At 42.6% G+C, this 16,821-nt stretch overlaps 1 protein-coding gene across 2 annotated transcripts in view; it reads right to left on the reverse strand.

Annotated features, from left to right (window-relative positions):
- RPS6KA2 (ribosomal protein S6 kinase A2) overlaps positions 1-16,821 on the reverse strand; it is a gene marked incomplete at both ends in the record, with an annotated part of 314,704 nt that overhangs the window by 169,855 nt on the left and 128,028 nt on the right. Inside the window, one exon of one of the 2 annotated variants that reach the window (XM_081998202.1) lies at positions 9,383-9,586. The exons of the other annotated variant lie outside the window; for it this stretch is intronic. Within the exon in view, the coding sequence (XP_081854328.1) occupies positions 9,383-9,481 (99 nt within the window). Of the gene's footprint in view, positions 1-9,382; positions 9,587-16,821 lie in introns of those variants that run through there. 2 annotated transcript variants of the gene reach the window in all.

The following is a 16,821-nucleotide window of genomic DNA, read 5'->3' on the forward strand; positions in this document are numbered from 1 at the left end:
GGATAAAATGGGTACCTTTCAGCAGATAATCACCATAGGTAGCATATGCTGTGGAAGTGACAGTCCTCAGAACCATTCATGGTATTCCATTATTTATGGCTAAAACTTCTCCATGGAACAAAGGAGGTTTCAATAATGACAATGAAGCAGTTTTATTCCCTCAGACTGGCAGGCATCATAAACCCAGACAACTTTGCAACACTGGAGACTGAGAGGGATTAGCTGATGCCTACTTCAGTGGGGGCTTTCCTGCCTTTACACCAAAGCGTGCTTTTTCTGTGTGGATTCACATGAACACGCTGCCACCCACTTCTTGAGTGAGCCTAAAAATGTGGTCCTGCTTTGGAAGCGGAAGTTGAAGAGAAGTTGACAGAATGCAGAAGTAAGAGCGAAGATTGACTATTACACTTTCTTTTCCTTCTTTTATGCCTATTTCACCGGTTGCAACATGCAAAGGAGAAGATAACTTCCAACGGTATGAGAATCTGGAAAACAAGGGCAGATACAACATCTTCTCCAGAGGGGCATATATTCTTTCAAATTAAGGCTCTGCAATGTGTTTTAAATCAGCCATAAAATGCCAATACTTTAAAATTCCTTTGTAGTGCCATTACATGAAAACCATTTGCATTTTGAAAATGTCTTAGTTTAGCTATCTTGATAGTACTGATTTAACAAAATGTTAAGGGGTTCATTTTGGAAGAAAAATTAGTGATATTACTTGCCAGGAAAAAGCTTCAAGTCTTTTCAACATAATGAAATGTTATTAAAAAACTTTGAAATATGCACTATTTAACATCTGTACACTTTTAGTAATCAAAAATTCAAATTCAGTGATATGAGATGGTCTTGAATTGTGTCATGGAAATAATCTGATATAAAGTCTTGCTTCCACATTACAGTTTAGTAAAAAATGCAATGCATAATCATACAAGAATAAAGTAGATACTGTACAGACTAGGAGCAGATCCAGTAGGGTTTGAAATATTTAGACAGATTACTTTAAAATGAATGCAATTACAATGTTAGTTGCTGTCCCAAGCTTTTTATAGTCACAGATGGAGATTGTCTCATACAGGAAAGACTGGCGTGAAGATGCGCTGATGCGGAAGTTAAAGGCAAATATCTGTCAGAGCCACAGGACCTGTCCACTAGCTGCCCTCAACATGGAAGTGGAGAAGACAAAATTGAACTGCTGCCAGAATTTTCTTTGTTACTCCCTAGGAAAACAACAGAAATTTCCAATAAAATAAAAAACTCTCTCCCCCTGACCAAAAAAACAAATATCTGCCCAAGCCTTTTACTTATTTGTCAGGAAAAGTGCTTGTATGAGCATGTATGATGACGATTTTCTTTCATACCATCTATCAGTGCTTGTCACTTTGCATATAAATTACATAGCAGAGTTAATCCTCCATCAGAACATAGGACCAAAGGACAGCCTTGTGGGATGGTCAGGCTTGACAAATGCCAAGAGCACACCCTATTTCTCCAGAGTGTTTCTGTCCAGAGTGTTACCACCCCACGAAAGGCTCAATCCCAAAGCACATTCTATAATACACGGATCTTTCAAACCAACAGGCTTGAAGTTTTTAAAACATTTTTGAGCATTTTACAACAGTTCTCACCATCACCTAGTTCACTCACTCTCTACAGCATACAGCAGCCTGTGGATATTGCTAGTGGAAGTTGTTACTGGATTCCTTCTCTCCTAGGGACACGGTAAAGCTTTGAGTCTGGAATATATCTTTGTGTTAATTTACATATGGAGATGTCTAAGGCTTGGTCTTGTTAATGATGATAGAAAAACCTCACAAATTCAGCAGAGAGTAAGTTTCCTTTGTAGTTTTTAAAGCCAACCTCTAATATTCTTCTGGAACAGAAATGTCATTCTTTATCGTGCTTTACATATTATTTCACTATTTGTAGTAAAACCAGCAGCGTCTACTATATTTTGTAGTTTTTAAACTAAATTTCCATATAAACCTTAAAAAAAATACCATTTTCTCCTTGTTAAGTTCTACAGAACTTAAAAAAAAAAAACAGCACAACATAAAATCCCAGACCCTGAATGTATATACATATGCATAAAACATATTCCACATGTTTACACTAAATGAGAAAAAAAAAAAAAAAAATCTCTTTTCCTGCATCATTCTCGGCTCACCACTGCTTTTCACTCATAACATAGAGCAGGAACTGACACCACCCAGCACTCGGACATCCCTATAGAAGCCCCATGTTGCAGTTCTGAGCTGACATTGTCCTGTTGGGCATCACAAGAGGGTACCACAAACTTGTCTGGAGAATGATACTTCGGGGAGCAAGCAGGACTGGGTAGCCTCTGTTGTTTAACAACAGGTAAAAATGAGTTTTATAGATAAAACCACACATTCATTTCCTCCCTTGTAAAGCCTTCAGTTGATTCATAACAACTCTTGAAGAGAACCATTTACTGCCTTCTGCCGCTCATGCGTAGGTCCAAATTTGGCCCTGCATGAAAGAGTCATGACACCCTCTAACTACACCTGGAGATTATATGAGTTCATTTATTTAGGTTTCGTAAGATACCTGGCATTATGCCAATTACTACCATTACTTATCACCTGAAACCACACTAGCTGCTTATATCTCCCCTTCTTGCCTGCACACGGCTACACAATGAGTAACCATGTCACGGCAATCTGAGAAAAAGGATTTCCTCGTTGGAAACACCGCAGTCTTGCCTTCTGCACTCTCGATGGTTTGCACTTCCAGCATCCTCAGACTCCTGGTGCTCAGCTAGAAGAGAGCTCTAGGCTTTCCCGCATCCCACAGTAAAAGCAGCTCTGCTAAAATAATACCAGTACGTTTCAAAGTAGCAAGAGAGACTTCACAGCTAAAGGGTGGCTGCTCCCTTCCGAGTCTTCCAAAGCCACGCTGCGGCCACCCTGTCACCACACGTGCACCCGCTGCGGGAACCTGCGTCCCAAACTATTTGCCTGGAAGTCACTTCCCTGTGTGCGAACGGTAGCTGTGCTGCGAGGACCTTGAATGGATGTATCGCTTGCTTCCTCTACACGTCCTCAGTCAGGAAGCTATTTTCAAGGCAGATTCAGTGGTCCACTCATTCTTTTCCATTTCCTGAGACTTCGTTCTCCAGGAAGCAAAACTTGACCCTGTAAGAGCTGATGGCATCACGCTCACACATAGAGAGAGTGTGTCCCGAGTGCAGAACTAACTGCTGCTCCCCTGCAGTACTTTGAGTCTTTCTTAACAGCAAATACTTTTACAGAATCATTGCAGTCTTGGTAAGTGAACAAAAGGAACTGACTAGCAAATATTTAGATGAAAAGTATTTCTACTTGAGTAACTGGTAAATAAACATAAGGAGCTTTTTTGTTCTGATTTCTGTCTTTAGAAATATTTCCAGTCACCTGTGAGGACACAAATGCAAAAAGCACACACAAAAAGAAGTCCTCTCCTGATACTAGCAGAAATATGGATGAATCGAATGCTACTGATAATAAAAATAGGTGCCGGAGAGCTCAGCCCTCTGAGAAGAGACTTTTTGTGCCACAGGGTCAGACAGGCCACAATGTTATGAGCTAAAACCTAGAATAGAATTACACATTTTTCACTGGCATAAAATCAAGTTACTCCAAACTACTGCTAGGCAGGGCCTCAGCTGCCCACAGGTCCCAACCAGCCCATCAGGTTCAGCTCTTGCCCTCCTGAACACCTGTACACAGATGCTCCAGGCTCAGGGAACCAGGGTATTACCTGGCCCACAGATGGAGAGGCCAACGCCTCTCCACTAAGTTTCATTCACTTCATCATTTGTTCGTGATCATGACCAAACACATGCTCACCATACCACTGCGTCATCACCAGTCACAGAAGGTGTGCATGTGCGTGTCCCATCAGCTGATCAGACAGGACCCACCCTACAACTAAGTGAAGACCTACTCTGTTATGTGAGGATATCAGGCTCCTGCTCTATGCCCAAGCGTGTCTCTACCCTAGCTATGTGACCAGAGTCTGTGTTTAATCGTGTGATGCGTGTCAGAATTGATCTGACATCAGAGTCCATGGATAGGGTCCATCAGCTCTGGACTGAATGCCAAATACCATCAGATCAAGGCATCATGCAGATATTTAGGTGGTGGAAATGGAGCATAAAATGACAATTTGGATCTGTCTTAGACAGAATAAGGCCCTTTGAAATGAAAGTAATTTTTACAATGGACCATTAGCATCCAAAAGAAAGGAAGAGCTTCCCCCTAACAACGTTGCTGTGGCTGGCACAGGGTCATGCTCCTGGAAGTCCCAAACTTTCATGAAGGAGGAAAACTATTTTCCCCGCTCTACAGCAAAGCCTGAGAAAGGGGACCTGAAAAGCTTTCGAATGCATAAAAATCCTGCTGCAAAGGAAAGGAAACAATCTGGTTTTCACAGTTACAATGGGCAGGACAGGAAGACACAGGCGTAAATTGCCGTAAGAAAAACTTGTGTTAGACATTATCCTTAGTGTCTGAGAGTTCTTCTAATGTTGTAAAATGTATCTCCTAGGGAGGTTACGGGCATTTACCATTGGATGTCTTTAAGAAGAGGTTAGAAAAACATCTTTGTTTGGTGGAATAGTTCAGATATAGCTGATGCTGCCTGAGGAGGAGGAGGGGGAGTCCAGATTAAGGTTTTTTAGATGCCTTCTAGCCCTATTTTTCTATGATTTTTCTGTGGACCAGTTGCCCCTACCTCTACCTGCTTAATTTTCCCTTTCAGTTAATTTGAAGCTTGTGAGAAGGAACACATAGCAGGCCTGAGGCACAAGAGACTGTTTATTTGGGATAAAGTCAGGAGGAGTTGGGGAGCAGTTTCTTTATTATGAATATGCACACAGGTGAGTAAGCTCTCTTACTACCAAACCCAATGTAAATAGGTAGGATTGTATCAAAGGACTTGAATAATCATCATAATTTTAATTTTACAAATGGGGAACACAGGGCACAGAGGTCTGAAACATCTATAATGACACAGCAAGTTATAAAAACGAGCCTGAAAATTGGATTTCCTGGCTCCTCAAGTGACCCATCTGATGGACTACATGCTCCTCCTCCTCTCTCCCCCCTGCCCTGCCTCCCTTCCCACCAGCAAGCCATGCAAGACTACAAGAATTGCAGCATTTCCTCAAAAAAGTCTTGCCTGCAGCTGGGGGAAGTCAGACTACAATAGTGTCAGTAACTTCTGCTGTAACAAGAACACGTATCACAGAGATGATCATTACCAAGAGAGGAAAAAAACCCCCAACACAAAACCTAATGCTGCCTCAGGTTTTGCACCTTGCAGAGCTGATCTTGGGCTGCTAATCCCCATCTCTATTCTTCAGCTTGCCTCTTTCTGTCTAACCTTTGACAGAAAGAATCTATTTCTCTACAAAATGATTATCTAGAAAAAATAAAAAAGAGAAGACAGAATAAAGGGCGTACTACCGATAAAGAACAGAATTGTTCTTTATACAAGCACAGAAGAGTTCACAAGTATTTGCAAGTGAAGCATTGCTCCAGCGGGCTGTGCGAAAGGACCAGTCTAGTTCAGCATTTGCTGGCCAGTTTCTTAAGGCTGCTGTAACTTAAAGCGTGTAGGAAATCAGAATCAGAGTTGAATATTAGAACCAAAAATCTCTCATAACGAAGTATTATTAAGCCAGTGCCAGTTCTTCTGTACTATTCCCTACCAGACTGTCCAGGCTTGCCTCCATTTCCTACGTGCCAGTGCTGGAAGTCAAGGGGACTCACACTTGAATTGCCCACAGGAGGTCCTGCCTCTCGCAACTGACTATGCTGAGACACACCAGGCTCCAAACTAATCTTTAATTAATTTGCAGGAACTCTACTACGCTCTAAGTCCCATACATAGACCAAACAGAATTTGCGTTCACCATTACCAGTAAGACAAAACGAGAATTAAAAGAATTAATGAATAACAAATTCAAAATACATCAGGAATGCAAAAGTCAAAAGCATCTCCCAGAAGCATCAATGGCAATGTTTTAATTGGTCATTTTCTCAAAAAAACCAAGAAAAGCTTCTGCGTCACTGGAATAAATACAATTGAATTCTTTGCATGCTTACGTCTTTCCTAGCTTATTTGAATGGCACATTTAACTTTTGATTTATAAATCAAGGGATATTGCTCACTGCCGTAAGATGCATTCCACTGGGGCTCAAAGTCTTTAGCAGATCCCCACTGTGCGTACTTTCTCCTGATGGTTTCACATTCATGTTCATCAACACTCAGCAAGAACCATAAACAAAGCCCTTCTCTCGGATGCACACATGCAGTTCCCATTGACTTCGCTGGATTTTCAGCTGACTTCAATAAGAACTCAGTGTGTATGCAGAAGGGCAAAACTTGGCTCTGCACATTTAATAAAATTGCATCACCAGATACCTCATAAATGAAGGGCAATGCGGTCCATACTGAAAAATAATATAAACTGAAACCCCAAAAGCGTAGCCAAGTAAGTTCAAATTTCAGTCAGGTTCTCCCAGAATAGTAAAAAGGGCACACATTTTGTGCAAGATGAAACAAAATCCCTGCAATATCTCATTTACAGAGTGTGCTCTGCCTCCTTTAGCAGGACGAAGCGTGAAACCTAGCTATCTACCTAAGGCAATGATCTTGACTCAGATGTAGCAATGATATTGGCATATGAAACGATTAAGTAAAGGTCAAGCTGCAAGCTGTGATTTGCTAAGTCATTTTGTGCATCTATATCCCCCTGCTCTGTAAGCTACGAAGCTCAGTGCAAGTGAATTTAAAGCACAGCAGAATACCAGAGTAGAAAAAATAATCATATGATATTAATAACTAATATTATATTATTTTGAATCTATTCTAATAGTGGTATTTTAAAGATATCAAAGGCCTGAATCCAGGAGTATCTATCTTAAACCCTTCAACCCTCTTTCCCACCTGGCCAAAAGAACACCACAACAAAAGTCCCTCGCAACCTAGGAACAGGAATTCCCTTCCAAATTTCAGATGATATCTAGCAACACATAACTTCTGCCAGGTACATTAGCTAATGCACACTAAGCAAAGCAATGCCACATGTGTTTTCTCCAAATCTCTTCCCTTTATTTTGCTTTTAGTCATTCCATGACGTACTAACCTGTGCCTTTTTACTGCCTCTGTAAAAATATCTACCAATTAGAATGAAGAATATTCTGACTTCTAAAAATCCAAATACCAACAGGCTTCCTTGCACTTTCTGTTTGGCTGACAAGCGCTCATTAGTCTGCAATTACTAATGTATACACAGAAGTACTCAGGGACAGAAGTCAGGGGGCTTGATGTTCGTATGTTTGGTTTTTCCCCTGTAAGCAGGAATATCTCTGAAGATTTTCACACTTAAATAGCGGAACAGACTTTATGAATCATTTTTTCTTCCTGGCTGGAACAACCCCTATTCCTTGTTGCATTATAATACTGAGTCACTTTGCATAAAGTTGGTCATTACTGCCAAGTCAAGGGAGAGAGGAAGGAAGTGGACGAAATGAAATGCTCTGAACATGTATGTGTGATATCGGGCTGCTTCTTGAAGCAAATTATTTAAAATCAGAGGGAAAAAAAAAATCATGACAAGACAACTCATGTAAGGGAAAACTATTTCATAGACATTGAAAAAGTTCAGTAAATCTAACATAATACTGATATGATCAAAGGGATTGTAAAGACTTTTTTTAAACAAAGCAAGGGTCTGGCCTGTTACAAATGCTGACTTGTACAGGTCATTCACGCTAGATTAGCCAGTAAGTTAAATAATTAGTGTGGTGGAATCTGTTTCTCCCCAACTATGGCACTGTCAAATGAATAGTCATGAGGTCTGGTGGAGCGCTGCTTTCTGAGCATCACCTCCTCTCCTAACAGCCTGCCCTGACACTCCTCTGTCTCAGAACTCCGTCCTGTAACTCAGTGACTCCAGGTCTACTTTCTGTTGGCTCTGGAGGAGCACAAGCATTGTGAATTTACAGTGTGTTACAAGGCAGATCTATTTCAGGTTAGCCTTTGCAATTCTGGGTTCACAACAGGGAAAGGGAAGGTTTCCCCCCTCCTCCCCTCACTCCTAGATGGACAGGGCTGGTGCAAGGAGGGAGCTTTAATAACTTTCATTTATTAGTTTGCTTTAACGCATAGCAGGACTATTCAATAAGTGAAATAAAATTAGGTACCTTACGTGATCATTTTTCAAGAAAGTTGATTTTAAAGAGTTAAGAAAAAAAAAACCAACAAAAAACACCAGCCAAAACCTCTGCTTTTCTACGTGTCCTGTTTAAGCAATGACACATGAAGAACTTTATCTTCGAACAATTACCTGGTACTTTAAATAGGACACTAAGGGAATAACATATTAAAATGTATTCACACAGCATGAGACTAATCGTCCTCCTGGGAATACCGGTGCAAATCAGAGTAACTCCTTGGAGGTCAGCTGAAGTACACCAGCATAAAACAAATGTGAGGCAGAGGGGATATCAGGCCCCATCTACCTCTATTTTAAATGCAGGGGTTGCAGATCATCTGTAATGATGAAGTGAATAACATACATATAACTGACATCTATTCAATCGATCTTACATCCTGCCAACTATTCACAGCTCTAAATATAGGGCTGAAGAACAATGGTTTGAAGGAAGAGAGGCAGAAATCCTAGTTCTACCCCATGCACACATTCCTACCCCGTCCTATCTGACTTGAACTGCCTTCGCCTCCCCACACTGCTAAATCATTGTAGGTTTAATTTGACATTGTCCCCCCATGCCTGAAGAACAACTTGTCCTTACAACAAAATAAAAAAAATATAAAAATACCAGGATGCATGGGAGAGAAGATAAATGCAAAAATCTGTGCAAGCATGAGAACCTACAGACAAACAAGCAAGAAAATCCCTATCTAACATACCACGTATATAAAAGGCACTAGAAAATTGATTAATTATTTGGAAACCTGGCACTAAGAAAGAATGGTATGTGCGCAGGGGAGGCAGGCTAAAATACGAGGCTGCTGCAAAGTATGGTGCCATTTGTGCTCATTTAAGTGGATCTGTAATTATTTCCTACAACTTCATGATGTCCTGAACCAGCTTCCTCCTCCCCTGCCAGGCTGATAAAAGGATCCTTAGCAACACGCTAAATATATTATGCGACGTATTGAATACTACTGAGGAAAAGTACCGAATTACACTGAAACAAAGAACATCAGGTGCGAACATCACCACCCCCCGGGAAAGACCACCTTTAACTATTATCACATCAGTAAGCGCAGGCGTTCTCTTCTATCTCTGCTACCAGCACCTAACGGTATTTGCTACAATTAACACAGTGAAGCCAAATTTTACCTCAAATCTACTTAGGCTCGAGCTCTTTGACCGAGATTTCTTGCGGAGATAGACCGAGAAGAACCGACGCACTGTGAACTTCTTCATGTTCATGTCCATCGCCCCGTCCCAGCCGCGGCGCCGCTGGGGAGAGCTAGCGCATCCCGCTTGCCCCCCGCTTGTACCCACGGGCGGGAGACCCCCGCGGCGCCCGCCTCTCCTCCTCCAGCCAGGGGCGGTTAGACGCGCGCGGGCTGCGCCGCCGCGGCCATGGGAGCCGCCGGCTTGCGCTTCAGAGCATAAAGGCGTCACGCCGCCGCTCGCGCTCCAGTGTTTACGTTTCGGCGCGGCGAGCCGAACTCTCCCTCCGCTCCCTCTCCCCCTCGCCTGAGGTCCCACTACAGCCAATCAGGCTCCGCCCCGGCTGCACGCATAATGGGCTCCGGCCGATGACAGCTCCCGCGTCCCAGGCGTAGCGGGTTTGAGATAAATATTAGCCGCGTCTATTGCTTTGCGCTCCCTCTCTTCTCAAGTCAGCCTCTTTCAATTTCCTGGTTGCCGAATCACATGGGGAATAGGCACATGCTGCACTTCTGTTTTTAGCTCGGAATTTCAACGCTGCTATAATTACCGAGGGCTACGGTGCTCAGGTCGGAGAAGAAATCGGCTTTCGCGCAAGAGGCTCTCCTGGGAGAAGGCGGAAGGATGCCACGAACCCGCTGCTGGAGCAGAAGGGTCTGAACCTCCTTTTATTCCGGGGAGTATGCAAAATAACATTCTGGGGCCCCCCCTTAAAAAAGCTTAAAATCCTGTTCACAGATTACCCGCCTACCCACCCATTTTACATTCAAATACCTAACACAGCTCTTGAAAATAGAAAGCACAATCTAAATGGTAAGTATTACTATTCTTACTGTACTATAGCAGGGGGTTACAGCCCTTCCAAGAGGTTAAATGCGTACATCTATTTACAGGCTGGAATTTTTTGCTGCTCGCTATACTGCAAGCATGCAGACCTACAGCTGCACCCCCACCCCCTCAACATAATCACATTTTTCAGCTTTTCTTCAAAAACTAACAAATCTCAGTGTGATCCAGAGACCAAAGAGCTTTCTCTGCCTGCTGCATACAGCTCAGGCTTCTTGTCCTTGGCAGCCTTTCCTTTCTGACTACCAAGGAGCACCCAGACATGCCTTTCTCCCATAACCTCATACGGAAAGTGAATGACTCTGATGACTTATTAATGACTCAGATAAATAAGCCCAGGGAGGGCTGACACCGCCACAGCCTGAGAAGACTTTTGGAGGCTAAATGACAACCCCACTCCAGTCAATGTGCTCTAAAAGAGAGAGATGCATTTTGCTTTAATTGCATGTCTGGTCTCTGCCATGAACTATGTTGGCTGGTCATGCCTGTCACCACCCGCTTTGTTTGCAGGTTCTCTGTCCCTCTCCTCTGTCTAAAGCTCATCACACTGTATATGTACCTGAAAAGAAAAAATAGAAAAAAGAAAAAGAGTATTTTGGCATTTGTGGTTTCATTAAAAAGGAGGTGGAACTGGCAGGGCTACCTTCAGTGTTGGACTCTATAATCTCTGACAGCCTCTAATTCTTCTGTGCCTGGACCACTGCTGTCTCCCCCAGCCTAAGATAACTGTAGTACAGCGGCAGTCTGCGTTATCCCTTTCTCTTCTCAGTGCCACCTTCTGATCGCTTCTCTAATTCTCTCATTTTGCAACAAAAGTGTATCTTCTGAGGTTGCTTTCAAGGTGCTGTCCCAGTATAAGGCGTGGCAAGCCTAGAAGCCCTTTGCCCCTACAGTTGCGTTGGGTCCTAGCAAAAGAATCTGGAGCGAAGGCAACTGTCCCAGCAGAAACTGAGCTGCGCCAAAACCCTTTTCACAAGCAAAACAATAAACAAGTGAAAAAGCAATTTTGTTGGTATAGCTGTCAGACTGCTTCTTCCTGTGCCCTGCCCTCCGTCTGGCGAAGAGGTGTTCTGACAGGAGGTATGCTAGGCTTCACGCTGACGAAGACGTTTGGCAGCCACACGCATTCTTACCTTTGTAAGCCACTTGAGCTTTAAATAGCAATCCGACAAGACCTGGGTAACTCCCTGAACCCTTCCCATCACAGATACAACAAAGTCCCACCAGGACACTAACATCTTCATTTATGCAGACGAGATGATAATTTCCCAGCTTTGAATACACAGGGTACTATTCTGCTCTATGTAATAAGTGGTATACGACAGGCTGTTACTACTTACACTAGTAGATTTATCACAGACTTCCCATCCCATTATGCACATAACACTTTAACATACAAGGACACGCAATCACCATTAAATATACCTGCTCTGTAACGGACTTCCAAGAAAATTACATGAGCTATGACTTAATACCTAACTACCAGGTACACTTATCACACTCATAATCTTGTTCTTTAGCACAAAAGAAAAAAAAAATCTGTTAAAACGTATTGGGAATTTATTGTGAACATCAGAGCAAATACTAGCCTTTGATGCTAAAGGTTAGGCTGTTAATATGAACAGCATGCTCAAGCTAGAAGGTAAGTCTCTTCTTACATCCCTGCCAGCCATGGAAAGAAGCATGATCTCCTTGCTTTCTTACTCCCCTTTCAACCTGGTGGATTAAATACAGGAGAAACAACCACCAGTACCAGGACATTGCTCTTCAACTACTGGGCACCAGAGCAATTGAGATACTGCAGAGCACACCTCCCAGCTGCAAAAAGCAAAAGCAATTGAGTTGCAAAACTGTACATAAGAGTACAGATACAGAAATAAAATACATAAGCGTGTTAAATTAAAGCATAGGGATAGATACCTGAAGAGCAAATTCTACTATAGTTGCATTCATATAGTATGCTTCAAGACACAGAACTTAACTTTGCTTCAGAAAAACAAATGAGAAGAGGCTTCAAAAATATTAAAGTTTCAGCTAGTCAGACAATATCCAGTTTTCCTAATGACTCTAACAAAAAGGTATAAGCAAAAAACCAAATCAGATTAAACTGGAATATTCATCGCTATGTTTATAAACATACAACTATCAGATGAACCAGTGCACTTAGAAATTCATGGCTGTAAATTATTTATTAGCTCCTGTCTGAGCAATTTTAACTGCTGAAAAACTTGAAGGAAAAAGAAATCCACCAAATGTCTCTGTTTAAGACAAGAAAAAACCACAAAACTGGTGCAGGGGACATATGACACATTAGCATCAGCCAGTAACACTTCATGTTCTGAATTGTACTTTATAAAACTAGAGTCATATTTACTGTAACACAAAACAAATAAGTACAATACCATGGCTGCTCCTGCTCCCAATGAAGTTAATAGCAAAATAAAGTTTACTTCAACTGGAAAAGGACTTCAAAAAACAAGCAAACAAAAAAAGCCCAAAATCTCTCCAACAGAAACCACTTGAAGTTAGGTATCACACAGCCCAGGTTCCAATTTTTGAAAGATAAATGGAGAATTACAATTAATATCAAAAGAAACCAAAGGTCCTTTCCTTACACATACAGATGGGACCTTACCAAGAGTAATAACAGACTGAAGGACCCAGACTTAGGAAATTCACATGGAGCAGAGTGAAGCAGCCTGCACAGAACCCAAGCGAGAAGGGTGCCAGTGGCCAATGTCAGATGAATCATCAATTTCTAAAAAAAAAAAAATAACTTAAGCTAATTGTTTGCATGAAAGAACACACAAGTCCAAGACATCTACCACAAACCACAGGCCGGACGATAAAATTACTGAGAAGAATTTTGTATTACTACATTACACAGCACATCAGGCCCTATTTCCGAAATGAACCTTCTAACTTTTATATGCGAATCAACAATTTATGAGCAAAACTAGAATGACTTTGCTACTTGAGCAAATTTAGAGATCACTGTTAGAGATCACTGTAAAAATAAAAACATATGAGCTGATAGTATCGTCCTTGCAAATGCAATCAGCATTACCTATCCTTCCTTAATAAGTTCATCAGAAAAACAGGAAAAAAAAACCAGAGAGAAGTAAGAAAGCAGACACCATAGACAGAACAAATAAGATTAGCAGAACGTGACATGCAGAGAAAGGGAAAATGAGACTCCCACAATAGAGGCCCAAAAGACAACGCTACAGAAAAGGTAAAGTACACAGTACTATTTACGCTCTCATTAAAGAAAATCAGGAGTAAGAGCAGATGTTTCCAAGAGACACCAAAGAGCAGAAGAAGAAACAACACTTTCCCCCAGATGATTAGATGGTATATGACTCTTTCAGTGATTGCTGTTTCCTGATCTTGAATGCTGGACAAATTTCCATATGGCTTTTGTTTCCTCAGTGAACAAGTAAAGTGTTTATTTTTCTTATTGATGTTTCTTTAAAAAAGCATGAGGAGCTTTGCTCCAAAAAATGCCTGGGCTTTGATCTCATTAGATCAGCGTACCAATGTGCGTCCCAGCCTTTCCAGCTGCCGTACCTAGTTAAATACTTTGTCCAGTTTAGCATGCTGCTTACTTGACTAGAATTTTCTCTCTCTCAAAAAAAGGATACGCTACCCTGGCAGCACTATGGAATACATGCAGCAGCTTGCCATCTCAACATGCTTCTCACCAGCAGTAATAAGTGATCAGCAGTATGGGCTGGATGGGGATGTAAGGGACTAGAGATAGGAAAGAAAATGCTTATTGTCTCTTCTCTCACCTCCTCCTGCTCCTATTGGTGTATCACAAACTTCAGTAATTTTCAACCTTTTATATATATATGAACTATGAGAAGTTTCCAATAGAGGTGCAGGCCCCTTCACCCAGTTTGCAAATTAAAATCACTGCTCAGAAAGAAGAACAAAGCAAAGCAAAGTCACACATCTTTTATAACTGTGTCCAATGAACTAGCAAGATATAGACTCCTTGGCCAGTCTGCTCTGCTCCAAGGAGCAATGTAAGAGACCTACAGTACCTGTTTGATCTTGTACTTGTAGTCTCATGGTCTTGGCAAAGACAGGGGATCTCTTATTCCTACATATCTTTAAATCCATAATTGCTAAAATCATTGTCCAACACATTAGCAATTATAAGAAAGGTAACAAGTGCAACAATCACAGGAGAGAATGGTTTTGAAAGTATTTCAAAGAAATGGCTTTGAAAGGACCAGTTTTGCTCAATATGGTGATATTCAATAAGTAGATTCCATTCAACAGCTTCAAATATTCTTAAGGCATCAAAACAAGTTCTTGGTAGGTGGACTTGCATCCATTTTGCAGGTATGTAAGTAGCTTAGATGGGAAGTCTTCCATACTTTTCTCTCTAATATGCTACTTCAGCAGATGAGATTCAAAAAAATTACTTATTGGCACTGAAAGGGCGGCCCATCGCTGTATGTGTCCTGCTGGTGCAGAAAATGTGTCCTTCCTGCAGTTCCTTAAAAATCTACTTCCTCCATCCCTCCTAAACACCCACTAGTCACATGATGATAGAGTAATGTTACTTTTGGAGATATCAGAGAGCACTATGAGGACATATGGCTTGTTCTTATTTGTGCAGGAAGAGCTAGTTTGGCTGCAGAAATAATAGCTCTAGGACAAGGTAACAAGATTTGATTGAGTTTTCAGCAGATGACAGACATTTTAACTTTCTCAAAAGCATCTTGTGTTAGTGCTTGAGCATCAGATTGGCAAGTGTCACAACTGCTGTATTGACTGCTCCCATATGTGCTTTGCTACATATGGACTCACATGAACATGCAGCAGCATCACTGGCCACATACATGTCAGTTGGCTGTGGAATACTTCAAGGATGGAGATCAGGTCATCTAGCAATCTGCACTGAAAAAAGGCCAGGAAGTCACAGCTTCAGTTTTCTTTTTATGGATGTCACTAAGAGTTTTACTTTCTTGGCTGATACTGTATACAGGTCTTGCTGGATTTCGGTGGTTTAGACAGAAGTATAAGACAAAGAACCCAAAAACCCAATCCCCTCTATGCAAGCTTCTGCTCCAGCACAGTTGAAAGAGTGTCCTGAAGATGCGATTCTGCTTTCTTTCCTTTGGATAAGGAGCAGAAAACAATACCGTTCTCCGATAACAGACTAGAAGTTTTCTAGAAAGAAGGTTGCTACGTGGTAACTGAAGTATGAACAGTCTTATCATATGCATATTTATGAATATCCACATTGAGTGAACATTATACAATACAAAATTGGATGGCAGAATTTCAGCACGCACACCATATGTTTACTGTTTATTCAGACTAGCAATAAACATTACTAAAAAGGAACGCTGTATTGAGTTTGCGTGGCAAGGTTTTGGTAGCAGGAGGGCTGCAGGGGTGGTTTCTGTGAGAAGCTGCTAGAAGATTCCCCTGTGCCTGACAGAGCCATGCCAGCCGGCTCCGAGACGGACCCACCATTGGCCAAGGCCGAGCCCATCAGTGATGCTGGTAGCAGCACTGGGATAACATAGTTAAGAAGCGGAAACAGCAATTGCAGCAGGAGAAAGGAGTGAGACTATGTGAGAGGAGCAGCCCTGCAGACCCCTGGTCTGAGCAGCAGGAGGGGCAGGAGGGGCTCCAGGCACCAGAGCAGAGGTTCCCCTGCAGCCCCTGGTGAAGACCATGGTGAGGCCGGCTGTGCCCCTGCAGCCCAGGGAGCTCCATGCCGGAGCAGATCTCCACCTGCAGCCCGTGGAGGACCCCACGCCGGAGAAGGGGTATGCCTGAAGAAGGCTGTAACCGCATGGGAAGCCCACACTGGAGCAGGTTCCTGGCAGGACCCATGGCCCTGTGGAGAGAGGAGTCCAGGCTGGAGCAGGTTTGCTGGCAGGGCTTGTAACCCTGTGGGGGACCCACGCTTGAGCCGTCTGTTCCTTGAAGGACAGCACCTGGTGGAAGGGACCCAGGCTGGAGCAGTTTGTGAAGAACTGCAGTCCGTGGGAAGGACTCACGCTGGAGAAGTTCATGGAGGACTGTCTCCCATGGGAGGGACCCCATGCTGGAGCAAGGGAAGAGTGTGAGGAGTCCTCCCCCTGAGGGGGAAGGAGTGGCAGAGACAATGTGTGATGAACTGACCACAACCCCCATTCCCTGTCCCCCTGTGTCACTCAGGGGGAGGAGGGAGAGAAAAATCACTAGTGCAGATGAGCTTGGGAAGAAGGGAGTTGTAGGGGGAAGGTGTTTTAAGATTTGGTTTTAGCTCTCATTACCCTACTCTGACTTCATTGGCAATAAATTAAATTCATTTCCCCAAGTTGAGTCTGTTTTGCCCATGATGGTAATTGCTGAATGATCTCTCCCTGTCCTTACCTCGACCCACGAGCCTTTCCTTACATTTTCTCTCCCCTGTACAGCTGAGGAGGGGAGCGATAGAGCAGCTTTGGTGGGCACCTGGCATCCAGCCAGGGTCAGCCCACCACAAATACATTCACTAGAACTCTGCTAATAGGCAAATT

The sequence above is a fragment of the Phaethon aethereus genome (genome assembly GCF_964289735.1).
Source record: "Phaethon aethereus genome assembly, chromosome: 3".
Classification (NCBI taxonomy): domain Eukaryota; kingdom Metazoa; phylum Chordata; class Aves; order Phaethontiformes; family Phaethontidae; genus Phaethon; species Phaethon aethereus.